The following is a 27,881-nucleotide window of genomic DNA, read 5'->3' on the forward strand; positions in this document are numbered from 1 at the left end:
ACTTTTGTTGCATCAGGGCCGAGACCCATACAACATGGCAAAACGCCAACATACAAAGAAAAGAACAAAGAAAAAGTACAGAGGGTCAGCTTGGAGGAACCCCTGGATCGGGAGCACGTCCGCGAAGGGTAGGGAGACGGTTGGAGAACCGGCAGGCAATGGCATCGGAGGGGAGTCGAGGAGGGAGACCCCACTCAGGTCAATTCCGGGGTATTTAGTGGACACCCATGCCAGGCCTTCATCGAAGCCTAAGGCAAAGGAGTCGGACCCCGCATCCGACATGTCACGGATGAACTCGGCGGACTGACGATAGGCCTGTACCGCCTGACGCCCGATTTCTGCGCTCTTCTCGGCCAGCGCCGCCTCCGCTCGCTCCGTAATCTAAGCTTTCGCTTCCATGACCTTCGCCACAATCCGCTCGTCCGCCTCGGAGGAGACCCTCAGCAGATCGGCCCGAGCCTCCATGTGCTTCGCCTCGGCAGCGACGCGAGCAGCCTCAGCCTCCTCCAGGCGCGAATGAAGCTCCTGGTTGCTCGCACGAGTTCCCTCCAAGGCCGACTCCAATTCGGCCATCTTGGCTTCAAGAGATCGGGTTCGGTTGCGGGCGTTGTCGGCCGACTGCTGGGCCTTCTCCCACCTCTCCCGGAAGTCGGCAGCCTTCCGGGACTGCTTTTCGGCTCGCTCCTCCGCCTTCCTGATCTCGCTTTCGAGACCCGAGGCAACCTTGAGTTGCTCCTGAGCCTCCAACAGTTGCCTCTCGAGGGCGGCGAAGCCGAGTGCCCGCTCTTCAGCCACCTGGAGCCTCGTCTCGAGGTCCCTGGTCGTTCTCCCCGCCGCAGCCTGGCCTCCCTCCTCTACAGCTTTCAGTCGGCTCTCGGCCTTCGCCAGGAGCCTCGCCTGTTCCTCGTGGCTCTCCTCCAGACGGATCATGTACTGGGCGAGCTAAGAGATTGGAAAAATGAGAGCGTCAGACGGGGATCAATAGAGCCTATAAATGACGAAAGCGACCAAAAGAACACTCACCGACATGAGGCAGACGCAGCTGGCAGCTCCGACTTCAGGGATCCTCATCTGCCGGACCTGCCTACGGTCACCCTCCAGCAGCACCGTCTCAATGAGGTTTCGGGCGCCGGCGAAAGTGAAGGCCGACCCCGACTTCGCCCCGGAGCCGGACGGTGGTTCTGCGGCCTTACCCTTACCCATTGCTTGAGGGAGAGTCATGCCGACCGTGCTCAGGGCGGGGGCCACGCCAGAAATCGACAGGATCCCGCTCGGCCGAGGCCTCGGCGCGCCCCTCCTCGTATCATCCGAGGCCGACCGAGTCGAAGGCCGGGCTGGGGACCGACCGCGTCCGACCCGGCCGTCTCGGGCGCGCCCGAATGACATCTCCGGAAAAGCGGTAGTCTCATCACTGGAGGGCTGATACGGCGTCAACTGTCGGTCCAAGCCCGCGGCGTCCCCCTGATCAGTGGGCCCGGACCCGTCTGTCGGCGTCGGAGTCGCCTGCTGGCGGGGCTTCTTCGCCGGTGGGACCCCGCTCGGAGGAGTCCGTTTCTTCCTCCGGACCGCTTCCAGTAGGGACGCCCTACTAACAGCCATTGCCCTGTCCGACTGCATGACGTCGTCGATTTCTGCAAAAAGAACGAGATGGTTAGAAACTGAGAAGCTGATGGAAAGAAGAAACGAAAGAGGAGAAAAGAGCTAAAAAAGAAGAAGTGATGGCGGACTCACGATCGGCGGGGACCGAGCTCAGACCGACGTTCACCAAGGCATCCTCGGAAATAAGGCGAGCCACCGGGGGGAGCCGGCCCTCGGCAACCAACCCCCTCAAAACGGCGACGCCATCGGACTCCTCCCTTGACAACCTCGATAGGCCGATCGGGGACTTCATCGGCGTCTCCCAGGTTGTCCCGATTCCCCAAGAGGGATCTACGTCGATGAAAAAGAAACGCTCCTTCCAGCCATGAATGGAGGAAGGAGCCTCCTTGACGAGGCCGCACCCTCGCCGCGCCGCAAAGCACCACCACCCTCTGTCCCGGGGGTGGCTGTTCAGGCCGTAGCATTCCCAAAAGACATTCAGGGTGGCGGGAACCTCGTGCATGCGGCAGAGAACCTGGAAGGCTGTCAGGGTACGCCATGAGTTCGGCACCAGTTGCGTCGGCGCCACTCTTAAACCTCGAAGCACCTGCACGACTAAGTCCGAGGGGAAAAAGCGGAACCCAGCCCGAAGGATGTCCTCATTAATGGCGACCTTCCCTGGAGGAGGATGGGACATCCTCTCCTCAGGCCCCGGGAGCGTAACGTTGCAGGCTTCGGGAAGGTGGTACCGGGCCACGAACCTATCTAGGTCTTCGGGGACCAGCTCCGACTGAATGCGGTCCGCTCTTACTTCGTCCATCCCTAACGGCCAGAGAATCTACGGTCAGGACGGGGTCAAGAGGGGAGAAGGGACCGGAACGACTGGGGTACACTAATACGAAAGGAGAAAGTACGGAGAGCCCTAAATTGAGGAGTGGGGCAACTCACCGGAAGGAAAGGAAGAACGGCTCCGAGAGCGTCAAAGGAGGAGCGAACGAACAGTCCGACGGCAACGGCAACAGCACAAGGAAGAAACTCGAGGATGCCTGTGAAGAGAAAGGCGGACGGGGGAGGGCCCCCGGTTAAATAGGCAGAAAGGCGGGTAACGCCTCGGTGACGCCAGAGGACGCCTGGCTATCGAAGGATCGTTCTCGCCCCAAAGGCGAATCGACGCCATTAAGGAAGGATGTCCGCCGAAATCCGCAGACCGCCAGATCAGCGACAACCGCCATACGCCATAAAAAAAGAGCGGGGAGCTCGGAGCGCGCGCCTTTCCGAGGGATAGCGGCAATCTCGAAGCATCACTCCCTTCACCCGTTCCCCTCCTGGTTCCAGGCTCGGAAGTGGGGGGCTACTGTTACGGGGGAACTTAGCCACCATGCCCCACGTGACCGGCACGCGCGCCCAGGAAGACTACGGCTGCCCCTTGATCCAGCAATCCGACCTCGGGTCGGATATCTTCGGCTCCGCAGCCCGACCCCGAGTCGGCTGCCCCTTGATCCAGCAATCCGACCTCGGGTCGGATATCTTCGGCTCCGCAGCCCGACCCCGAGTCGGCTGCCCCTTGATCCAGCAATCCGACCTCGGGTCGGCAATCTCTTGACAACAACAGACTGTTCTCCTGAGGCACGCCGCGGCCCCCTGCTCCACTACTCCCTGCAACGGCCGAATCCGGCGCTGCCCCACGATCCCCTGTAACAACCGTACAAAGCGGAGCTCCACTACGCCCTGCCATGGCCGTACCCGGCGCTGCCCCACGATGCCCTGTAACGGCCACGTCAGTGGCAACCCCATCGTGCCACACGATGACCAATCCCCAGAAAAACCCCCCAGCCTGATATATATGGGGCTGGGGGGGAAGGGGGAGGGTAAGCAAGATTCTCCATAGCATCATCTTACCTGCTACCTCTCCTTCTCTTTCGATTCCCACTAACTTGATCGTCGGAGGGCCCCCACTACCCCAGTGGTGGTGCGAGGCTTGCTTGCAGGTTTTCCGGCGGAAGGTGGAGCGCAACCAAAGCAATTCAAAGGGAACCCCGTTCACACCGCTGTGCCAATCGTTCTCGGTTTGGACCCCCAGCAACAAATACCATCTAAAGATGAAGATGAAAAGTTAAGATTTTATAATACACATGCACTTGTAGCTGACTTCTTTTGTAAAAGGATGATGGGAAAGCTTAAAACAAAGGCAGTGTGTTAATGTCTTACGGTGGGCATCATTATTACTTAGATCAAAACATTCATTTATCCTTCCATTCTGCCAATAATAAACTTGAAGATAAGACTAGGCTAGAAGGCCTAGAAAGTCTGAAAAGTTCATATTGCTGAATTGTTTTTTAGGGAAGTTGTTCATCTTCATAGTCTTCCTAAGACAATTGTTAGTGATAGGGATGTTAAGTTCCTTAGTCATTTCTGGCGAATTTTGTGGGGTAAGTTGGGAACAACTTTGTTATTTTCTACTACTTGTCACCCTCAAAAAGATGGTCAAACAGAGGTTGTGAATCGGACTTTAGGTACTTTGTTGCGTGCTATAATTAAAAAAAATTTGAAGACTTGGGAAGATTGCATTCCTTTTATTGAATTTGCTTATAATAGAACTGTGCATTCTTCTACTTCTTATTCACCATTTGAAGTTGTTTATGGTTTTAACCCATTAACTCCATTGGATCTACTTTCTTTACCTGTTAACAAGATTACCAGTTTAGATGGGAAGAAGAAAGCTGAAAAGGTGAAGAAAATCCATGAAGAAGCACGCCAACATATCCTTAAATGAAATGAGCAAGCTGCTGCCCATGCCAATAAAGGAAGAAAGGAAGTCATTTTTCAACCAGAAGACTTGGTTTGGGTACATTTCCGCAAAGAGAGATTCCCTAGCCAACGAAAATCAAAGCTCAATCCACGTGGGAATGGTCCTTATGAAGTACTGGAAAAGATCAATGACAATGCTTACAAGATTGATCTTAAAGATGAGTTTGATATTTGTTCTACCTTTAATGTTTCTGATCTATCTCCCTTTTATGCAGATCTTGATTCGAGGATGAATCCTTTTCAAGAAGGGGGACATGATATGATCCAGCTCAAGGACTTTGACAAGGACAAAGAAGAAGCTCAAGATGATGTGGAGATTGCAATTGGGCCAATCCAAGAGCTCGGGCCAAGAAACTTCAAGAAGCTGTCCAAACTTTATTAACTCAAGCCCAAGGAGAAGGATCTAGCCCACATGAAGATTTGGACTTGAAGATGGTTAATATGTGGCAAGTCCATTTCGACAATATCCAGCCCAATTAATTATTTAAACATGGAAAAGAAGAGTCTAATCCTTTCAAATTCGGACTCCTCCTTATGGTGCATTTATCATAGGCTTTTGGAAGGTTGAAGGACATTTTTGAGGCTTGCAAATGAAGGATGAACCTAGTCAAAATGGTTGGAAGTTTTGCTACAACTTTCCAAGGTTAATTAATTGCTGCCAAGACTTTAAGTAATATTAATTCCTTTCATCTTTACCAACTTTCATTTAATGTTTGTCTAGTAGGTTCAATGCACCCAAGGCTTGTTTTGCCTATAAATACTTGGTGTTTTCACTTGTAATCAAGCAATTCCGAAATATAATCTTTTTGTGAGAATTTTCTCTCTATTGTTCTTGTGTAGAACTTACGGTAGTTTCAAGTACAACCACTTGAACCTCCAACCCTTGATAATATTGGTTTCTGACTCTCTATAGTCACGGGGTCATTATTCCTAATCCTTTGATAATATAGGTTTCTTGCTTTTTATAGCAACGGGGTCTATATTTCTTTTCTTTTAACCTTTTTGGACGATCTGAATATTGATTTTCTAAACTATTGTTGTTGGGTCTCACGGCAGGTTCGTTGAGGTTTGCATCAGGGATCCTTAGCGATGTTCAACTCAGAGTTCGTCGAACTCTAAGTTGAACATCTCTAAGGGTCCCTCTCTGAGTTGGACCCTTAGCGATGTTCAACTCAGAGTTCGACGAACTCTGAGTTGAACATCGCTAAGGGTCCCTTTCTGAGTTGGACCCTTAGAGATGTACGGGTCGAACTCTGAGGGATGTAATTGGACCCTTGTATGGGTTGAACATCGCTAAGGGTCCCTCTCTGAGTTGGACCCTTAGAGAGGGACCCTTAGCGATGTTCAACTCAGAGTTGTTCAACTCTGAGGGATATAATTGGACCCTTGTATGGGTTGAACCCTTAGAGTTGGAGGGAATATTTTATTCTTTCACCCTTTTTTTTCCTTCTCTATAAAGGCAACACTCGGAGCCTCTCTCTATACCAGCATGGTGCGAGGAGAGGCGGGTTGAATGGCAGTCCCTAGGTGGGTGGAAGGTTTAGTGAACAACAATGGCGGTAGGGACCTCCGGTTCATAATGACCAAATCCCTCTCGAGTTCCGACCTCGATCTTTGGGACGAGAACCGCCTCCTCATTGCCTCTCAATATGTGAGGGATAACCTCATCCCAGGGCTCTCTGAGGCTGAGAAGACTGCTGCCAGCCTTCTTCAACCTCCAGCAAAGAAGAACATGCCCGGCACTGGTCGTGTTCAAGGAAGGGTACATAGGGGACAGGAGGTATGGGTGTACCCTCAGAGTGGGTTTCGCTGCCGGTTGACGCTCATTCGCTGGGACTCTGGATCCACAGTGATAAAAGATCCGGAGTACAAGTACTTCTTGGACCGAAGTCGCCTTCAAGAGAATGACGAAGTGGAGTTGTGGGGCTTCCAGCAAGGAGAGGAGGGGAAGCTGTGCTTTGCGCTTGGCAGAAGATAGTAGGCGAGTATTCAAGCGGCATCGTGCTTTAATATTTAAATGTCTCTCTCCTTTTAGCTTGCATTGGGGTCCTTTTTAGTATGTTGGTGCATGAGCACCTACGTATCGTTTCGTCTATAAATAAAATGTAATAATTATGTTTGGTGATTACTGTATTGACTTGATTTAAATGCCTAATTTACATCGATGAACTAGGGAGGATTTTAAATTAATTCAATATTAAATGGCACTACAGAAAATATGTGCTTTCCCGACAAGTTTTTGGGGTGCACCCTTGAAAAAAAAGGCTCCAAGTCTTGGAGTTCACCTGGATGGTTTCCATCCATCCAAGTTTTTGGGTTGCAGTCTTGGAGTTCCTAGTCTTGGAGTTCATTTTTGGGTTGCATCCTTGAAAAAAAAGGGTTGCACCCTTGGTTTCCATCCAAGTTTTTGGGTTGCAGTCTTGGAGTTCCTCGTCTTGGAGTTCACCTGGATGTTTCCATCCAACCCTTTTTTTTCCATCCAGGGTCCAACCTTTATTTTTTTCCACCATATGAAAGCAACATAGGCTCGACGTCCATCCAACCAAACTGCCCGCCGGAGGGAATATTTTATTCTTTCACCCTTTTTTTTCGTTCTCAATAAAGGGCAACACTCAGAGCCTCTCTCTATACCAGCACGGTGCGAGGAGAGGCGGGTTGAATGGCAGTCCCTGGGTGGGTGGAAGGTTTAGTAAACAACAATGGCGGTAGGGACCTCTGGTTCATAATGACCAAATCCCTCTCGAGTTCCGACCTCGATCTTTGGGACGAGAACTGCCTCCTCATCGCCTCTCAATATGTGAGGGATAACCTCATCCCAGGGCTCTCTGAGGCCGAGAAGACTGCTGCCAGCCTTCTTCAACCTCCAGCAAAGAGGAACATGCCCGGCACTTGTCATGTTCAAGGAAGGGTACATGGAGGACAAGAGGTATGGGTGTACCCTCGGAGCGGGTTTCGCTGTCGATTGACGCTCATTCGCTGGGACTCTAGATCCACAGTGATAAAAGGTCCGGAGTACAAGTACTTCTTGGACCGAAGTCGCCTTCAAAAGAACGACGAAGTGGAGTTGTGGGGCTTCCGGCAAGGAGAGGAGGGGAAGCTGTGCTTTGCGCTTGGCAGGAGACAATAGGCGAGTATTCAAGCGGTAACATGCTCTAATATTTAAAGGATTTTTTGCATAGATACCCTTCTAAATGTTAGATTTTGTGTGAATACCTTTCCAAAATTGATATTTGCATGCATACCCTCGTAAAACTCTATTATTGTACAAATACCCCTAATATAACGGTTGTTCTAACGGTGTTAAAAAAAATAGTATTTATATTAATTAAAAATAAAAGTAAATTTGAAATGACATTATTACCCTTATCTCTTCCACCTCCACACCCCTGCACCTGGCTTCCCGTGCCCCACCCCCCCTCGGCGCCCGGCTTCGCCACCCCCCCGGCTTTGGGTTCCCTACCACCAGCCCCCCCGGCAGCTTCACCACCCCCTGCGGGCTTCCCCCCCGATGCCCGGCTTCCCCACCACCGGCGCCTCCCCCCCCCCCCCCCCCCGGCGGCTTCCCCACCCCCCGCGGGCTTCCTCCCCGGCACCCGGCTTCCCCACCACCGGCGCCCCCGCCCCCCGGCGGCTTCCCCACCCCCCGCGGGCTTCCCCCCGGTGCCCCCCCTCCCGGCGGCTTCCCCACCCTCCCGTGGGCTTCCCTCCCGGCGCCTGGCTTCCCCAACCCCTGCCCCCGCCCCCCGGCGCCCGCCCGCCCGCCACATATCGGGATCCCGATCGCAGGCGTTCGCGAGATCGCGACGTTATCGCGAGCGTTCGCGAGATCGCGACGCTATCACTGGCGTTCGCCCGCGGGAGACGCGATCGTGAGATCTTGGCTGGTTCGCCCGCGGGCGTTCGCGATGGCGAGATCGCGATCCCGCGGCACATGGCGAGTGCGAGCGGCCCGAGATCGTGATGCGCTTGCTCGGGAGCGGCTTCCCCCTTCCTCTCTTTTCTGGAACCCAGCAGAGAATAAACAAAAAATTTTCTAGGTTGTAAATCTATCCACTCCAAAGACATCATCGATCTTTCAAACCTTCAAAAACTCTTCTATCTGTTGATCATAAATAAAGATATTTCAATATCATCTTGCACTCTCTTCTCTTTCGTTGATTTATTCTATTTTTCTTCTATTAATTTGAACCAAAAAAAAATCATTACAACTGTTAGAACAACAATAATGATTGTTGTAGCTGATTTTATTTCATTCCTATTTTTTGCTGTGAACCTATATTGAAACTCTATTTTTTGGTTTCTAACTGTATACCATATACTTTATTTGAGGGTAAGAAAGGTGAAATATCACCCATTTTTGATTGATTGTTGAAATATAGTATGGCTGTATGTTATTCTTTTTTTCTTTTATTTTGTTAGAATAGGTTTGGTTGATAAACACTCTCTTACAATTTATATCGTGCAAATTTATTTATTCAATGTACAGGTTCTTAAATGGAGCAACAACTATTCAAATTGAAGGTAAAATTTGGAGGATATTTTAAGAAGGTTAAGAATTCTACAAGACTTAAGTACTACTTTAGAAGACAAAAGAGCTGGTTAGTTGATGTTGACTGTTATTGCTACAAGGACCTATACGATGATATAGTGCATACCTTCAATTTGAAGCTTGAAGAGACTATAAAAATTTGGTCTGTGATTAGACATTTAATGCCTAAGTCTTACATGATATTAGACACAGATCAAAAATTGATGAGTTTGTTTGAGGAGTATAAGGATTTAAAAGAGTGTTTCATATTTGTCACAAAAGAGACCAATATTATACAACTTTCTCAATCAACACTAGGCAGCCAAGATCAAATTGAAACATGCAGAAGCACTGCAACTGCAATAGAAGAGATTCGAGAGGATGAAGTAAGAGAAAACCAAAGGTACAATGAAAATGAGCATCTAGCTACAATAGGCATTGATACTTTAGCTACTGCTATTGAAAATAATGACTTTGTTGGGGTAAATGATGAAACTTTATCTCAAGAGGAGCAGGAAACAGATACTGAAATTTATGGTTCTGAGAGTCGTTATTACCGTATTTATAATAGCGATTCTGATGATGATGATGAAAATATCATAGAGTATGAGGGAGAGACATATGAATGGACATTGAGGATCCTAACATGGCTGTAGGGACAAAATATACAAGTCGAGAACAGTTCAAGGTGGCACTAAGTTAGTATGCTATATTGAATGAATTTGCCGTAAGAGTTCTCAAAAGTGAGCCTGGTAGAATGACAGTGAGTTGCAAAGATGAAGCTTGTAATTGGAGACTTCATGCTTCACTATTATGTGATGGTCATACATTTCAGGTATTATGGTTGAAATATGTTAGCTTTTAATTACAGGGCTTATGAAAAATATTGCATGTATTAATATATTATTCTGTTTGTATGTGCAGGTCAAAAAATTGAAGGAACCTCATACGTGCTCATCTATAAACAAATGTGGCAATAAGATGGCCACACAATTTTGGATATATGATAGGATCGTTGGTTGGCTACGAAAAGAGGGTGACCTGTCGCCTATTGAGTTAAGAAGGAGATTATTGCAATTCCATCATTTTGAGCTTCCATACCATAGAGTTTGGAGAGGAAAAGAGCTTGCCATGTCTATGATTCATGGTAATTGGGCAGATTCTTTTGAGAGAATGGAGGATTTCAAGGAGGAGCTTTTGAGAAGAAACTAAGGTAGTGTAGTAAAGCTAAAGTTAGATGTGGTTGATGACAAGCATTACTTCCACCGCTTCTTTATTTGTCTACGAGCTTGCAGTACGGGCTTTTTAGCTAGTTGTAGGCCTTTCATAGGCCTAGATGGTTGCCACTTAAAGGAAAAGTTCGGGGGTGTGATGATGGCTGCTACATCACTTGATGGAAATAATGGTTTGTTTCCAGTTGCTTTTGGTATTGCAGAATCTGAAAATAGTGATAGCTGGACTTGGTTTTTGGAGGTGCTTGAAGAATCAATTCAAACTCCAGAAGGTCTAATACTTGTATCAGATCGACAAAAGGGACTTGAAGAAGCAGTGCAACATATATACCCTCAAGCAGAACATAGAAAATGCATGAGACACTTGTACAAAAACTTTCAAACAAAGTTTCTAGGAGACTGGCTTAAAATTAAGGTATGGGGAGCTTCAAGGGCATATACAAAAGTCCAACATGACGATATCATCAATCAAATTAAGGAGGCTAGTTTGGAGGCATTCAAGTATCATAATGCTGAAAATATTTGGCTTATGGAGTAGATCTCAGTTTGGCATCACAGCTAAGTGCTCCTATATAACAAACAACCTTTCGGTGTCATTCAATGCTTGGATTTTTGAGGCTAGACATAGGCCAGTTCTTGATTTATCAGATGTCGTAAGACAAAAAATTATGGTGAAAATGGAAGCAAGAAGGAGAATGGCTGCCCGCTGGAAAGAAAATTTAGTTCCTGTGGTAATGAAGTATGTAAGAGACATTAGCCTTAAGCTAGGTGATTATAATGTTTATAGAACCAGTGATTATAAAGCAGAAGTAATTGAGACTAATGGAAGACATGAAGTAATTCTAAATGAACAAAGGTGCACTTGTCGTCTGTGGGAGGTGTCGGGCATTCCTTGTGTGCATGCTGCAGCTTTTATTTGTAGTATGAGAGGTGCAAATTTGGAAAATTATGTCTTGGAGTACTTCACTGTTGCCAAGTATAAGACTGCCTATGCATTAGAAATTGGACCATTACCTGACAAGGCTCAATGGATAAAAGTTGATATTGGATACAAGGTATTGCATCCTAAGCTCAGTCTAAGACCTCTAGAAAGGCCTAAAAAGAAGAGAATTAGGGGTACAGATGAGAATACATCGAAGAAGATGCACAAATATAAGCGTTGCGGTGATCTTGGGCATCATGCAAAAACTTGCAAAAATCCAGTAATGGAGGAATCTCAAGCTTCAATGTCCTCTTCTTCTGCACCGAAGAAGCTTGGGAGGTAACATATAGCACTACTCTAACTTAATGATGTTTGTGTTTTATCACTTGGTTATCATTAAAATATTGCAGGCCTAAGGGAAATGTTTGAAGAGGAAGAGTGTCATGTTCAGGAGGCACACATGCAGTGTTCGTAGCACCAAGAGGAAAAAAAAATAAAGGACGACCCCGCAAGCAAGCTAAGAGAATGGAAACTTTAATTAGAGAAGATAATGCCTACCCACAATTTTGATTGGTACATGTTGGATATACCTATCCTAACTTTTGCACCTTATTTGCTTTCAAGTTATTTGGATCACTTTTAGCATTATTACTAAATATAATTTATTAGTTGATATAGAGTTAATTCTCATACTTATTCTTTTTCATTTTTTTGCTAATTGCAGATTTGATCGCATGTTTTGCTGGAGCAGTGAAGATTATGTTGGATATAGATTTGTTTTTTTTTCCTCTAGTATAAGTAGGTTGGTAGAATTAATGCTATTATTTCTACTCCTACCTATTCATTTTGGTTGGTGTTTAATGCAAATCTTGGTACAAGAATACATCTCTTCTTTACTACAACCATGGTGACACTGTTTTGTTTTGTTTTTTTTTCTTTTTCCCTGATAGTCTCCTCTTCAGCTAAATTTCTATATCATCTTGCATCATTGCATGAGAGGGTGCAAATTGTTTCGAGTTAATTGGCAGCACCAGGCCAAGTCGTCGCACCCCTCCTCCAAAAGAAAGATTTGCAAGGTTCAGAACTTGGGAGATGTTCTTCTATGTATGTGGGACCTGTGTAATTCTAATAGAGGGGGCTTGGATTTTCTCGGGTGGTCCAAATAAACTTCATTTCTTTCTCTTAATAGAGACCCGAAGCTTTTAATGCACGACATAGATTGAAGGAAAGCGAGAACACTTTGTATGCATTTGGACCCAGATCAAAAGAAAGTTTCTTTCAACTGTTTGACAGTGTAGAGGCTGTTTTCGAATTTAATGCATAGAAAAATATAACCATTTATACTACTATCCTGCCAGAAAGCGCTCCATATTAATTATCACGCAAAGCTACCATACCGCTTATTATGATATTAATCCCATCATCAGATTAATTGCAGGAGGTAAATCTAGATACAACTAATTTGTAAATCCTATTGTATATTTTTGTTATATTTATAATAAAGAAACAGGCCTTTGGTCATATAACTGGGTGCATTTCCTAATAATTATAGAATTATAAAGGCTATCACATTAATTAATATATCTAAATTCTTTCCATCTACTAGAATTTCTTTTTGCGTATATACCTTTCTAAATATAGGAAATTATATGAATATCCTTATAAAGTTACTATTTGCTTGTATACCCTTATAAAATTTTTTATTTGCACGCCTACCCATTAAGGGTATTTTAGTCATTTTAATTTGAAACCGTTAATTTTTTAACGGCGTTAGATGGCATGGGTACATATGCAAAAATAAGAATAAAAAAGGGTAACATAGCAAAACAAGTATTTTACGAGGGTATACATGCAAATATCAATTTTGGAAGGGTATTCACGCAAAATTTAATATTTAGAAGAGTATCCATGCAAAAAACCCATATTTAAATGTCTCTCTCTTTTTAGCTTGCATTGGGGTCCATTTTAGTATGTTGGTGCATGAGCACCTACGTATCGTTTCGTCTATAAATAAAATGTAATAATTGTGTTTGGTGATTACTGTATTGACTTGATTCAAATGCCTAATTTACATTGATGAACTAGGGAGGATTTTAAATTAATTCAGCATTAAATGGTTAAAATTTAAAAATTTTATTTATTTATTTTGAGATTAGGGAGGCCATTGATACTATCTTACTTAATGCGTGAATAGTCTCAGATCTATTTGGAGCTGAAAACAGAATAGGCTGGGCTGTGCCCCTACTCGAGCCTACCTTGAAAAAATTGTTTGTAAGACATTTGGCTTGGCTTAAGCTCAAAAACTTGAAAAAATACGGACACTAAGCCTGACTCTTGCACAGGCACGGGCCGACCCAAAACCTAATCGGGCCTGCTTGAATTAACCACTAGGGCCAAAAATTGAGCCGACCTGATTTGGCCTAATTGGAATTAAGAGATATAAAAGAAAAGTTGGTTTTTTTTCAACATTGTTCCAGAGTTTAATTTTCGTTCTATGAATTTTGTTTTGAGTCTAGGAAGACTGTTTAATAGCATTACTTTATAAGAACATAATAAAATCAATTGCTTTGACAACTGATAGCCGACTTCCTTTCGCTGCACAAACTATAATAAGATTAATTTACAAAAACATAATAAAATTTATATGTGGTAGCAGAGCATAATAAAATTAATTTACACGAACATAGGAAAATTAATCAATGTTAAATATTAAGTTCAATGATAGCAAAATCTCTTCTAATCATTCAAAAAATTATCCAACTCAAGCCAAGTTCAGCTTGTAAAAGTATCTATTCGATTGGTCCCATAAAGATGCACCACAGAAGAAGCGCAAAGATGGAACAAGAGCAAGTTGGTTCAACTTAATCTTCAATTCTGGTTAGGTGTCAAGCTGTAGAATTTGGACCGTTGAAGCTTGTAAATTTGTATGCTTCAATTGAAAAATAAAAGAGCTTCATCTGGAGTAACAAGACCTGCAGAAGCCCAAACAATAGAACCAACCGACCCCCTAGTTAACACAATAGTAACAGTGCATTAAAGCATAAAGGTGCAAAAGAAATAATAAAATTACTTAATTTTTTTATATAGACATGTGCTCGAGACCAATGAAAGGGTCGCGCATGGGGTCTATTTTGGACCTTATTTCGGGCTTCATCCGTGCTTGACTTAGGACAAATTTTTTTGGGCCTGGCAGTGTCAAGCTGGACCACGTATCTACCCAGGAACGGCCGAAAAATCTTTGGGCCATATTTTAATCCCATACTCGATGTGAATTCTTTTGGGCCTATCCCATAGACCGACCCGAAAACAAGCCAGCCCGATGACCCTCAGGCCGGCCCCAGTCCACTTCCAGTTAGTGAACCCAAGTTAGTGAATCAAACTACCCTCACTTTGCTGGAATATGAACCTAGCTACTTGCTAAACTTGAACCTGAGATGACTTCAAGATTCCTTTTTTTTGGATCAAAAAACATCATTGGTGTCAGTTCCTCCTTGGAAAATGATAGCTGAACCAAATTGTATCGAAGCAACTCGGACAAAGTGTGCTCCTAAGGTCATATAATGGCAGCAAACTTGACACATGATGGCAGAAGGTCGACATTCTTTAACATGTATGGCAGAATATACTAGCAGCAATTTCTTGAAATATAATTTTGCTTTTCAAAGTAATAGCCTCTATTATCCTTTGTAACAGAAAATATTGGAAATATAGGCCTTAGTTGGTTGAAACATCATTACTCAGAGAACAAATTAGTAGTTTTGGGACTGATATAATGATTTGGACTTTAAATGAGCGGTGAAAATATTAATTTATTTCCTTTGGATTAGCATAAGAAACTTGCAGCAATAATTGTGTTAAAAGGCCCATCGTGTTCATATAAAGGCTTCTAAGGCCCATTGCTAGGATTTATTTATTATTCCTATTTTGGGGAAATTCCCAATGCTTGGATTCAAACTGGAGATCTAGATTGGGCCCTCTCGATGCAGTTCCTTCACCCTCCCAGCGAAAAGCAGATTTGTTTATGGTGCGAGGAATGTCCAAAATTAATTATTCCCAATTACTAGTCAATTCCATGGGGAACAGAGAACCCAGTCACACGAGAAGGGAACAGGGAGAAGCCTGGGGAGAGGGAGAAGCCTGAATAGAGCTTGAAAGCATGGCAGGTTGAAACTTGCACACACGCACGAGTAGGGGAGAGGAACGTCGGGCCGTCCCTGTTTCCAGGAGGAGAGAGGCAGCCAATTCGAAGAGGACCAGGAAGGTCCATACGCCCGAATAGGGGAGGGGGAGCACGTGGCTTTTGGGTACTTTGCTGCTGTGGGTCCCGGCCCGGATTCTGGAGAGGAACTGTCCGGATTGAAGAGAGGAGAATCGCGTCCCAAGAGCCAAGAGGAGAGGGAAGGGGGAAGCCAATTCCCAGAGGACTGGAGAAAGGGTGCATGTCGCAATGACTGGGGAAAGGGTTGAACTTCCTCTATATATACCAATAAAACTCTCTTCCTTTCTCATTCCTTTTCATCTCCACGAATATTTATACATCCCCAGTTCATCGACTAGCATCTCTCTCTAGCTCGTGCTCTCTCCTTGCTCCTCCTTTCATCCTATAAAAGGCATCAGCAGGAGCCTGTAAACAAGCAAAGTGTGAGGAGAGATGAGTTCAACTACAATCCCAGAGTGGGTGAGAAACTTGGTCGACGAGCATGGTGGCCGTGACCCCTGGTTCATAATGACCAAAACCCTCAAGAGTTCCGACCTCAATCTTCGGGACCAGAACCGCCTCCTCATCCCCTCTCGAGATGTGAAGGTCAACCTCATCCCAATGCTCTCTGAGGCCGAGAAGGCTGATGCCAGCCTTCTTCACCCCACATCAAGGAGGAACATGCCCAGTACTAGTCGTGTTCAAGGAAGGGAGCATAGGGGACTGAACGTATGCGTGTACACTCGAAGCCGGTTTCGCTGCCACCTGAAGCTCACCTGTTGGGACTCTACTGGATCCACTGTGATCAAAGGTCCGGAGTACGGGTTGTTACTGAATCGGAGTTTCTTTCAGGAGAACGATGAGGTGGAGTTGTGGGGCTTCCGGCAAGGCGAGGAAGGGAAGCCATGCTTTGCGCTTGGCAAGAAGACAGTGCGCTGAGTATTCAAATGCCATTCTTTTTCTGGCTTGTGTTGGGGTCCTTTTACTATGTTGGTGCATGAGTACCTATGTGTCCTTCCATCTATAAGTTTGTGATTGGTGATTATTGTATTGATCAATGATAAGCGGATTTGATTCTAATACCTAATTTAGGTGGGTGAACTAGGGAGGATCTTAAATTAAACTAGTATATTAAGTGGTTAAAATTTAAAAATTTTATTTATTTATTTTGGGAGGAGGCCAGAGCTACCCTCATACTACCCTCATATCTGGATAGTTTGATATTTAGTTGGGGCCAGAAACAGGCTGGGCCAATGCCTCCACCCGAGCCTGGCTTAAAATTTATTTTGCCAGACTTCAAGCCAGACTTTAGTCCGAAAATTTGAAAAAATACAGACTAAAGCCCGATCCAAGCAAAGACCGGGGCCCAACGCCAAACCCAATCCAGCCAGCCTAAATTTAGCCATTTGGGCCAAAAACTGAGCCGCTCTAATTTGGCCCAATTCGAATTAAGCGACATAAGAGAAAAGTTGGTTTTCTTTCAACATTGTTTCAAAGTTTGATTTTGGCTCTTTGTTTAATAGTATTAATTTACAAGAATATAATAAAATTAACTGTTTTTTTTTTGGGTAAGTGTAAAATCAATTGCTGATAGCTGATAACCAACTTCCTTTCGCCATGGACACTATAAAATGATTAATTTACGAGAACATTATAAAATTTATGTTCGCCAAAGCAGAGCATAATAAAATTAATTTACACAAAAATAGAAAAATTAATCCATGTTGATATCAAGTTCAATTGTAGCAAATCTTTTCTAATCATTCAAAAAATTATCCAACCCAAGCCAAGTTCAGCTTGTAAAAGCATCTTTTCAATTGGTCTTATGAAGATGCACTATAGAAAAACCGCGAAGATGGAACAAGAGCAAGTTGGTTGCATCAGAGTTGATTCCCACTGGCTGCTGCAACTTAATCTACATTTCTGGATAGGTGTCGAGCTGTAGAATTTGGATTGTTGAAGCTTGCAAATTTTCATTCAGCAACTGAAAACTAAAAGAGTTCCAGCTGGAGTAACAAGACCTATAGAAGCCCAAACAATGTAACCAACAAACCCCATAGTCAATACAATAGTTGCAGTGCATTCAAGCACAAAGTTGCAAAAGAAATAATAAAGTAGTTAATTCTTTGATTGAGTTGAGTTTAATCTTGTATATTAACAATTTCGGCTGTTAACAGAAACAAATTTGAAAATTCTTCACTAGTGCATTTTTATTTAAGCTCAAGGCTAAGGGAATTTTGGGCCTCTCTCAAAGACATGTAACACCTATTATGTTCTTTTTCAAATGGGGACATATATTTTTCAACCGACTCCCTACGTTGTTGTGTCAACCTATCTAAATCGGCTGGTAACACCTCTGGCTCGGTTTTATAAAACTATGCATGGAATTGACTCTCCAATTCTTGCCAAATAAACATAAAATTTGAGAGTAAGTTAACATACCAAGAGAAAGCAAAACCCGTGACTGACTTAGCGAAAAACTTAGTTTAAGAATGTCATGGGTGCCTACTTCATCGTATTGGATAGAAAATCTACCAATATGTTCCATCATAGATACTCCATCATCACTCGAAAACTGAGAGAATTTAGATACTTCATATCATCTAGAGAATTCATAGGCCTTGTCATACCATGCTGGATGTGGCTTCCTATAAATCAGCCTATTAATTGGCCGAAACGGAAAAGCCTGAATAGAGCTTGAAAGCATGGCATGTTGAAACTTGTACACACGCACGAGTTGGGGAGAGGGAGCAGATGAGCTCTGGTGCTTTAGCTGCCGTGGGTCCTGGAAGGATCTCGTTGAAGGGCCATTGTTGGGCTTTGGGTACTCGGGATGCTGTGGCATGTTTGACGCTGAAGAGCTTCAAAGGATGAACAGTTACTTAACCTAACGGAGATAGGGGTCGCAATCGAGCCTAGTTGAGTCAGATATGGATTGGGTTGGATGGAAGTCGGATCAAAAATTTATCAAACCAAATCCGATCTTTTTATTAAACAGGTCAAAAATTTAAATCTAAATCCAACCTATTTATTAAATAGGTAATCCGATCCGGCCCACATAACCTTTTTATTAAACGGGTACATGGGTTAGACAAGTTTTAACAGTTCAAATGAATTTAAACAGGTTAAACGAGTTGAGTTAAATAGGTCAGAATTAGGTTGAGCAGGCTTCAGAAAAGTTAAACAAATTTTAATCAGGTTAAACGAGTCCAATTATGGTTAAACAGGTTGAGTTAAATAGGTCAGAAACGAGTTAAATAGCTCAGAAATAAGTTAAGCTGATTTCAAACAAATTAAACAGATTTTAAATATTTTAAATTGATTGGGCCATAATCCGACTCAATTATTAAACGGATAAAAATAGATTAAATGGATTAAAGATTTAAATCTAAATCTAATAGGTTTAGATGAATTTATTTATTTATGATCTAAATTTATTTATCTCAAATTCAAACTTACTTATAAATTGGGCAACTTTGGTTTAGAAGAGAAACATTGGCCCGTCCCCGGTCCCAGGAGGAGAGGGGCAGCCAATCCCATGAGGGAGCACGTGGCTTTTGTGTACTTTGCGGCTCTGGATCCCAGCCCGGATTCAAGAGGGGAACTGTGGGTCCCGGACTCAAGAGAGGAGCATCCCGTCCCAAGAGCCAAGAGGAGAGGGCAGCCAATTCCTAGAGGACTGGGGAAAGGGTGCATGCAGCAATGAGATGGCAATTCCTCTATATGTACCCAATAAAACTCTCTTCCTTCTTCATTCCTTCTCATCTACACGAATATTTCTACAACCCCAATCCATCGACAAGGATCGCTCTCTCTCTTTTCTCCTTCTTTCACCCTGTAAAAGGCATCAGCTGGAGCCTGTAAACAAGGAAAGTGTGAGGAGAGATGAGCTCAATTACAATTCCTGAGTGGGTGGGAGATTTGGTGTGCAAGCTTGGCGGCAGTGACCCCTGGTTCATAATGACTAAAACCCTCAAGAGTTCCGACCTCAATCTTCGGGACCAGAACTGCCTCCTCATCCCCTCTCGAGATGTGAAGGTCAACCTCATCCCAATGCTCTCTGAGGCCGAGAAGGCTGCTGCCAGCCTTCTTCACCCCACATCAAGGAGGAACATGCCCAGTACTAGTCGTGTTCAAGGAAGGGAGCATGGGGGACTGGAGGTATGCGTGTACACTCGAAGCCGGTTTCGCTGCCACCTGATGCTCACCTGTTGGGACTCTATTGGATCCACTGTGATCAAAGGTCCGGAGTACGGGTTCCGTGAGGGCGTGTGTTTAGTTCCACATCGATTATTCGCTAGGTAGATCTTGGGTACTTATACAGGATCAGGAAACCCAAATAATACCTTCCGGCTAGCCATTTTGGGTGAGGTCCTGGGTTGTTACAAATAGTATTAGAGCGGACCTGGCCCATAACCTATGTGGACTAGGGGACACTACAGCACGGATCCATTAGGGCTGACCACGGGCCAATCGTGGTGTTTGTGATTAGATTTGAATAGATTTGAACCCTTAGTCTGACGAGGATGTCAGGGCTTGAACTGGGGGAGTATGTGAGGACCCGTACGGGCGTGTGTTTAGTCCCATATCGATTATTCGCTGGGTAGATCTTGGGTACTTATACAGGATCAAGGAACCCAAATAATACCTTCTGGTTAGCCATTTTGGGTGAAGTCCTGGGTTGTTACAGTTACTCAACTAGAGTTTTGTTCAGGAGAACATAAGGTCGAGTTGTAGGGCTTCCGCAAGGCGAGGAGGAGAAGCTGTGCTTTGCGCTTGGCAAGAAGACAGTGAGTTGAGTATCAAATGCCATTCTTTTTCTGGCTTGTGTTGGGGTCCTTTTACTATGTTGGTGCATGAGTACCTATGTGTCCTTTCATCTATAAGTTTGTGATTGGTGATTATTGTATTGATCAATGATAAGTGGATTTGATTCTAATACCTAATTTATAGGTGGGTGAACTAGGGAGGGTCTTAAATTAAACTAGTATATTAAATGGTTAAAAATTAATTATTTTTTTTTTTTTTTAAGATTAGGGAGGCCAGAGCTTCCTTCATACTACCTTAATATGTGGATAGTTTGGTATTTAGTTGGGGCCAGAAACAGGCTGGGCCATGCTTCCACCCGAGCCTGGCTCAAAATTTATTTTGCCAGACTTCAGGCCACACTTAAGTCCGAAAGCTTGAAAAAATACAGACTAAAGCCCGACCCAAGCAAAGACCAGGGCCCAACGCCAAAACCATTCCAGCCAGCCTAAATTTAGCCATTTGGGCCAAAAATTGAGCCGACCTGATTTGGCCCAATTCGAATTAAGCGACATAAGAGAAAAGTTTGTTTTCTTTCAACATTGTTTCTAAGTTTGATTTTGGCTCTATGAAGGTTGTTTAATAGTATTAATTTACAAGAATATAATAAAATTGACCGCTTTTTTTGGGTAAGTATAAAATCAGTTGCTTTGATAGCTGATAACCAACTTCCTTTTGCCATAGACACTATAAAAAGATTAATTTACAAGAACATTATAAAATTTATGTTCGCCAAAGCGGAACATAATTAAATTAATTTACACAAAAATAGAAAAATTAATCCATTTTGATATCAAGTTCAATTGTAGCAAATCTTTTCTAATCATTCAAAAATTATCCAACCCAAGCCAAGTTCAGCTTGTAAAAGCTTCTTTTCAATTAGTCTTATGAAGATGCACTATAGAAAAAGTGCGAAGATGGAACAAGAGCAAGTTGGTTGCAGCAGAGTTGATTCCCACTGGCTGCTGGAACTTAATTTATATTTCTGGATAGCTGTCGAGCTGTAGAATTTCGATTGTTGAAGCTTGCAAATTTTCATTCAGCAACTAAAAACTAAAAGAGTTCCAACTTGAGTAACAAGACCTATAGAAGCCCAAACAATGTAACCAACAGACCCCCTAGTCAATCCAATAGTTGCAGTGCATTCAAGCACAAAGTTGCAAAAGAAATAATAAAGTAGTTAATTCTTCGATTGAGTTGAGTTTAATCTTGTATATTAACAATTTTGGCTGTTAACAGAAACAAATTAGAAAATTCTTCACTAGTGCGTTTTTATTTAAGCTCAAGGCTAAAGGCATTTTGGGCCTCTCTCAAAGACATGTAACACCTATTATGTTCTTTTTCAAATGAGGACATATTTTTCACCTGACTCCCTAGGTTGTTGTGTCAACCTACACCTTTGGCTCGGTTTTTATAAAACTATGCATGGAATTGACTCTCCAATTCTTGCCAAGTAAACATAAAATTTGAGAGTAAGTTAACATACCAAGAGAAAGCAGAACCCTTGACTGACTTAGCGGAAAACTTAGTTTAAGAATGTCATGGGTGCCTATTTCATCATATTGGACAGAAAACCTACCAATATATTCCATCATAGATACTCCATCATCACTCGAAAACTGAGAGAATTTGGATACTTCATATCATCTAGAGAATTCATGGGCCTAGTCATACCATGCTGGATGTGGCTTCCTATAAATCAGCCTATTAATTGGCCGAAATGGAAAACTAAGTTGTTCTCTAGCCAAATCTGCCAAATGAGCTGGATTTGGCGGTCATTGACCCTGCTCATCCTGATTTTGCCGTACTACGCATTCCTACAAGGATGAGTGTAGTTGCAGTTGAAAAAAAGGTCTCCAATGTGTCACATGGGGCTGACATTAGCTTGATGAAGACTCCTTTCCAATGCTTAAGGAACAAACATAGGAACAGATAAGTGGATCCCTTGAGGAGATGCATTATTGACTGGAGGAAACCCAACTTGCCCTGCAATGTCAATAATTAGGATGGCTGAAGGTGCCAAAATTATTACTGGAGCCGCTTGCTGTAATATGTTACCGAGTCCACCTTGCCCTCGAGCATTAATAGCAGTACCTGTTCCAGATGTCAGGTTCAGTTGTGTTGCCCAGAAAGCAACCCAAGAGGAGGGGTGAATTGGGTTCTAATTAAAATTAGATTTTTTAATTTTATCTAGTGAGATTAATGAAAACTTTCTTGATTTTAAACAAATGTAATTAAATAATTTATAAGAAAGCAATAAAAGTATAAAGCAAGATAAATCACAACACAAACACAGAATTTTTATAGTGGTTCGAAGCCAACCCTTGCTCCTACGTCCACTCTCCAAGCTTTTCTTGGGAGTTCACTATAATCTCAAGATTACGGCCCGGTTGTTTTACAAGCTCACAACCCAACTTGTTATTTTCATAGGATCACAACGAACCTGGTCAGTTTTTCTGGCTCACCGACTAAAATCTTTTCGTTTGTTTTTTCAGGCTCACAAACAATCCAGCTGGTTTTGCGGGCTCACCAACCAAAACCTACTCCGTTGGTTTTACGGGTTCACCAACAAACCATAACCCTTTGATTCAATCTTCTGATTGAATCAAATAACATATGTCAAAGAAATAGAGTTTAAAGATTACAAGCTTCTTAAATAAGCAGATATAACAATATAAACAAAATGTAAAGAAAGAAGCTCTCAAACAGAATTTGCTGATGCGAGACTTGGCTTCTCCTTTACTGGATCCTCTCTTGAATGCGCTGGTGGTTGAGGATCCCTCCAATGAACCTTTAATGTGAGGAGTGCTCTGAAATCACTTGGAATGAAATAACTCCTTTTTTTCGCTTTGAAGGGCTCTGACTCTTCTTTGGTGATTGATTCACTTGAATGCTCTTAATGAAATTTTCCTCTTCTTGTTGTGTATCCTTAGAACCACCTTTTATAACTTAACTCCTCGAAAACTAGCCGTTAGAGAGGAGAAAAGAGCCGTTCTGACAAAACTGTACGTCCTGACAAAGTATCCGTTGGGATCGGAGTCGACTTGCCCATCTTGGAGTTGGCTTGGCTGAAACAGGAGACGCCTCGTGAAAATTTGGAGTCGACTCGAGTTCGGGCTCTTACAAATAGACTCTCTATTGATCCTGTAAGAGACGACTCGAAGGAATCGGGACTCGACTCGCCCATAGCATCTTCAAATGTGAACTACCAGCTCTCTTTCAAGAGATGGCTCAAGCATTTTCGGAGTCGGCTCGCGTTCTGGTTTGTAAGAAAATGCTCTCGGCCATTTTCTGTAAGAGTTGACTCATGAACAGCTGGAGTCGACTCGCGTTCTACGACTTGGAAATCAGCTCTCTGTCTTTTCTGTAAGAGTCGACTCGTGAATAGTTGGAGTCGACTCACGTCTGCGACTTGAAAATCCGCTCTCTGTCTTTTCTGTAAGAGTCGACTCGTGAACAGTTAGAGTCGACTCGCGTTCTGCGACTTGAAAATCAGCTCTCTGTCTTTTCTGTAAGAATCGACTTGTGAACAGTTGGAGTCGACTCGCGCTCTGCACTCTTGAAAAACTACTTTCTGTCTTTACTGTAAGAGTCGGTTTGTGAATAGTTGGAGTCGACTCGCTCTCTGCACTTTTGAAAAACTGCTCTTTGTTTTTACTGTAAGAGTCAACTTGCCTCATCTGGAAGTCGGCTCGAGGAAGTGCTAGATAGTAACCATGTGCCAGAGTCGACTCGAGAATTCTGGGAGTCGACTCGAGTGCAAGGCAAATACTTAAATGGTTCCAAACATGAGTAAAACTCATCTTAAAATTCTTGAACCATTTTCTAAGGCATTCTTTTAACTCTAAAAGTATTTTACCTGAAACACTCACTTGAATTCATTAGTATAATATGAAATATACTCAAGTGTTTTGAGCTTATCAAAATCAAATAGGGGATCAACAATCACTTAGCAAGTTGCCTCCCAACATAAACCACAACTTCAATTGCAGGCCTACTTCCGTTACCACAATGACCAATGAAATCTCCACTAGCAGTTATATTTGGCCTATAGCTGGCCGAAGCAATTGCTTAGAATAGGCATTGTGTCCTAACAAGTAGTCCAAAATTCTGAAAGTAGGGCTTCATTTGTGACGATTCTCCCACATAATACTCAGCCTTTCCTTTATCATATGACATTATTTTTTTTTAAAGTTAGTCCATTCCAAAATTTTTACACTTCTATCCTTCAAGTTTTGAGCAGGTGATTGGCATGTGAACTGGGGATAGCTTTCAAAGATCTGCATGCTCAAGGATGCATTACAAGACATTCGTGAAGATCGATTCTAATCATCCAAAACTACAATCAACTTATCAATTTGATTGGATATATTTGCATAGAAGAACTCTCCTATTAGCTTACTAATGGTCTCAAAACTGTAGCAAATTGGCTCGTCAATGCTTCCAAGAGATCCTTTTGATTTTTATCCAAATATTATTTGAATTATGCAATGGTGTCACACATTTAGCCTGCTACCCATTGGAATGATCCCGTAATTGGAAGATGGCCTTCATATTGGCCAGCATTCCTGTGGGGAAACACATCTTGTTAGGTTCCACCACTAACAACACTATAAGATTGCTGTGAGGGTGAGGAGTTCTCCACGAACTCGGCCTGGAAAACTTGTTGCTCTTCTGTCGTAGAAGAGTCTTCAATAGGATTGGTGGAAGGCTGAACATCAATCTTCTTCTTAGGCAGCATTCCATGATAGTTCCATCGAGCATGCCAAAAAACTTGTTTCTCTTGGTTTCAGGACAAAAATCGGGATTCCAAGCAAATGGCAGCACAAGGAGATTTGAGCGGAGTGCCACCTGTCTACAGCCGGAATTTGAAGAAATAAGATTGCGTTTAATTGCCCTTGAATCTTTAAAGAGTTTTGAGATCACATAATGCTACCTAAATCTACTGTAAAAACTAGAACAAAACAAAGAAGAAGATAATATGAAGCGATTTCAATGCTTGGATATTGATTGGGCCCTCTTGATGCAGTTCCTCCACCCTCCCAGTTCAAAGCAGATTTGTTTATGGTGCTTGACAACGACCAGCATACCCAACTTCAGTGACTCAAACATGAGCGCGAGGAATGTCCAAAATTAATTATTCCCAATTACTAGTCAATTCCGGGGTGAAGAAGGAAACCAGTCACACGACAAGCGGACTAGCGGGAGAAGCCTGGGAAGAGGGACAAGGCATGTTGACACTTGTACACAGGACGAGTAGGGGAGAGGGAGAAGATGAGTTGTGGTGCTTTGGCTGCTGTGGGTCCTGGAAGGATTTCGCTGAAGGGATGCTGCGTCATTGTTGGGCTTTGGGTGCTCGGGATGCTTTGGCATGTTTGACGCTGAACGGCTTCAAAGGATGAACAGTTATCCACACGCACGAGTAAACGAAGGGGAGCAGGCGACTTTTGCGGACTGCGGATCCCACACACTGGTTCCCCGATTCAAGAGAAGAACGTTGGCCCGTCCCTGGGTCCAGGAGGAGAGAGGCAGCCAATTCCAAGAGGACCCGGAAGGTCCACACGCCCGAGTACAGGGGAGAGGGAGCACGCCGCTTTTGGGGACTTTGCTACTGTGGGTACCAGCCCCGATTCTAGGGAGGAACTGTGATTCGAAAGAGGAGAATAACGTCCCAAAAGCCAACAGGAGAGGGAAGCCAATTCCCAGAGGACTGGGGAGAGGGCGCATGCAGCAATGAGATGGCAATTCCCTATATATACCCAATAACTCTCTTCCTTCTTCATTCCTTCTCATCTACACGAATATTTACACAACCCCAATTCGTCGACATTTTTCCTTCTTTCACCCTGTGAAAGTTATCAGCACGAGCCTGTAAACAAGCAAAGTGTGAGGAGAGATGAGTTCAACTACAATCCCTGAGTGGGTGAGAAAGTTGGTGGGCGAGCATGGCGGCAGTGACCCCTGGTTCATAACGACCAAAACCCTCACGAGTTCCGACCGCAATTTTCGGAACCAGAACCGCCTCCTCATCCCCTCTCAAGATGTGAACGACAACCTGATCCCAATGCTCTCTGAGGCCGAGAAGACTGCTGCCAGCCTTCACCCCACGTCAAGGAGGATAAGCAGTAATGATCGTGCTCAAGGAAGGGAGCATGGAGGGCTGGATGTATACGTGTGCTCTCGTAACGGGTATCACTGGAACTTGAAGCTCACCTGCTGGGACACCACTAGATCCACTGTGATAAAAGGTCAGGATTATAAGGCCTTCATGATCTTTGGTACCCTTCAGGTGAACGATAAGGTGGAGTTGTGGGGCTTCCGGCAAGGCGAGGAGGGGAAGCTGTGCTTTGCGCTTGGCAAGAAGACAGTGAGCTGAGCATTCAAATGCCATTCTTTTTCTAGCTTGTGTTTGGGTCCTTTCAGTATGTTGGTGCATGAGTAGCTATGTGTCGTTTCATCTATACGTCTGTGTTTGGTGATTATTGTATTGATCAATGATAAGTGGACTTTATTTTAATAGCTAATTTATATGGATGAACTAGAGAGGATCTTAAATTAAGCTAGTACATTAAATGTTTAAAATTTAAAAAAATTTACTTATTTATTTAGAGATTAGGGAGGCCAGTGCTACCCTAACACTACCTTACTTAATATATGGATAGTCTGAGATCTAGTTGGGGCAAGAAACAGGCTGCGCCATGCCCTTTCCCGAGCCTAACTTGAAATTTTTTTGCCAAACTTCAGGACAGGCTTAAGTCCGAAAGCTTGAAAAAATATAGACTGAAGCCCGACCAGAGCATAGACCCGGGCACAACCCCAAACTCAATCCAGCTAGCCTAAATTTACCCACTGGGGCCAAAAATTGAGCCGGCCTAATTTGGCCCAATAGGAATTAAGTGACATAAGAGGAAAGTAGATTTTCTTTCAATGTTGTTCCAGAGTTTGATTGTAGCTCTATGAAGACTGTTTAATTGCATTAATTTACAAGAACATAATAAAATCGATTGCTTTTTTTCGGTAAGTGCAAAATCTATTGCTTTGATAGCTGATAACCGACTTCTTATCGCTATAGACATCATAAAAACACTAATTTACAAGAACATAATAAAATTTATGTTCGCCATAGCATAGCATAATAAAATTAATTCACACGAACATAGAAAAATTAATCCATGTTGAATATTAAGTTCAATGGTATTGTGGAAATAAAGGGGTCTGGACTTAGTCCCACATCGACTAAATAGCGGAGAGGTCTGTTCCTTAAATGAAGAGGAGCTACCCCTTTCTCTTCAGAGGCGCCTTTTGTGGGGCAAAACCGTGCGTTAGGAAGAGACTATGAAACCCTCTTCAAAGCGCCAATGATGAGGTCGGGGTTCCTCCGACCTCAGACCTTAGCCCCTACCGAACTGGAACAGGAAAAGAAGACTGTGTCCCCATAGGAGGTATTGTCCGCTTTGGGGTAGGATACGACACAGATCGGCCTCCCTTACGGTTTTGTCTTTTAAAAGGCGCCTTCCGAGGGAAGGGTAATCGAGTCCTCTATTTAAGGCACAGACCTTTTCGCTATTCAGTCGATGTAGGACTAACTCCGAGACCTTTTATTCTTACAACATCAACCCCCCCAGCGGAAAGGTTTGAGCCGAGGTCAAGGGCCCCTACCTGGTGCGCCAATGATGTCGGGGTTCCCCCGACCTCAGACTTTAGCCCCCACCGAACTGGAACAGGAAAAGAAGACTGCGTCCCCACAGGAGGTATTATCCGCTTTGGGGCAGGATACGACATAGGTTGGCCTCCCTCATGGTTTTATCC

The 27,881-nt window shown here is 43.8% G+C and overlaps 4 protein-coding genes across 4 annotated transcripts; 3 read left to right on the forward strand and 1 right to left on the reverse strand.

Moving 5' to 3' along the window:
- Positions 1 to 253: 253 nt before the first annotated feature.
- Positions 254 to 1,106, reverse strand: LOC149751462 (uncharacterized). Its single transcript, XM_089927073.1, has 2 exons — positions 1,024 to 1,106; positions 254 to 942 (listed from the first exon to the last, which is right to left on the reverse strand). Exons 1-2 carry the CDS (start codon positions 1,069 to 1,071, stop codon positions 382 to 384), a joined length of 609 nt encoding a protein of 202 aa, XP_089783199.1. The 5' UTR covers positions 1,072 to 1,106; the 3' UTR covers positions 254 to 381.
- Positions 1,107 to 9,671: 8,565 nt separating this feature from the next.
- LOC149751463 (uncharacterized) lies at positions 9,672 to 11,411 on the forward strand. The gene is made up of 4 exons (XM_089926903.1): positions 9,672 to 9,749; positions 9,839 to 10,061; positions 10,137 to 10,647; positions 10,769 to 11,411. The coding sequence occupies exons 1-4, from the start codon at positions 9,672 to 9,674 to the stop codon at positions 11,409 to 11,411; spliced, it is 1,455 nt and encodes a 484-aa protein (XP_089783029.1).
- Positions 11,412 to 15,719: 4,308 nt separating this feature from the next.
- Positions 15,720 to 16,205, forward strand: LOC148700249 (putative B3 domain-containing protein At2g27410). The gene has a single exon (XM_088709714.1). It carries the CDS (start codon positions 15,720 to 15,722, stop codon positions 16,203 to 16,205), a length of 486 nt encoding a protein of 161 aa, XP_088565840.1.
- Positions 16,206 to 25,968: 9,763 nt separating this feature from the next.
- On the forward strand, positions 25,969 to 26,448 carry LOC120112243 (B3 domain-containing protein At2g31420-like). Its single transcript, XM_039131110.3, has one exon. The coding sequence runs from the start codon at positions 25,969 to 25,971 to the stop codon at positions 26,446 to 26,448; it is 480 nt and encodes a 159-aa protein (XP_038987038.3).
- The last annotated feature ends 1,433 nt before the right edge of the window (positions 26,449 to 27,881 follow it).

This window comes from Phoenix dactylifera, chromosome 13, assembly GCF_051530095.1.
Source record: "Phoenix dactylifera cultivar Ajwa chromosome 13, Ajwa_hap1_PhDact_Kaust_v1.1, whole genome shotgun sequence".
Lineage (NCBI taxonomy): Eukaryota > Viridiplantae > Streptophyta > Magnoliopsida > Arecales > Arecaceae > Phoenix > Phoenix dactylifera.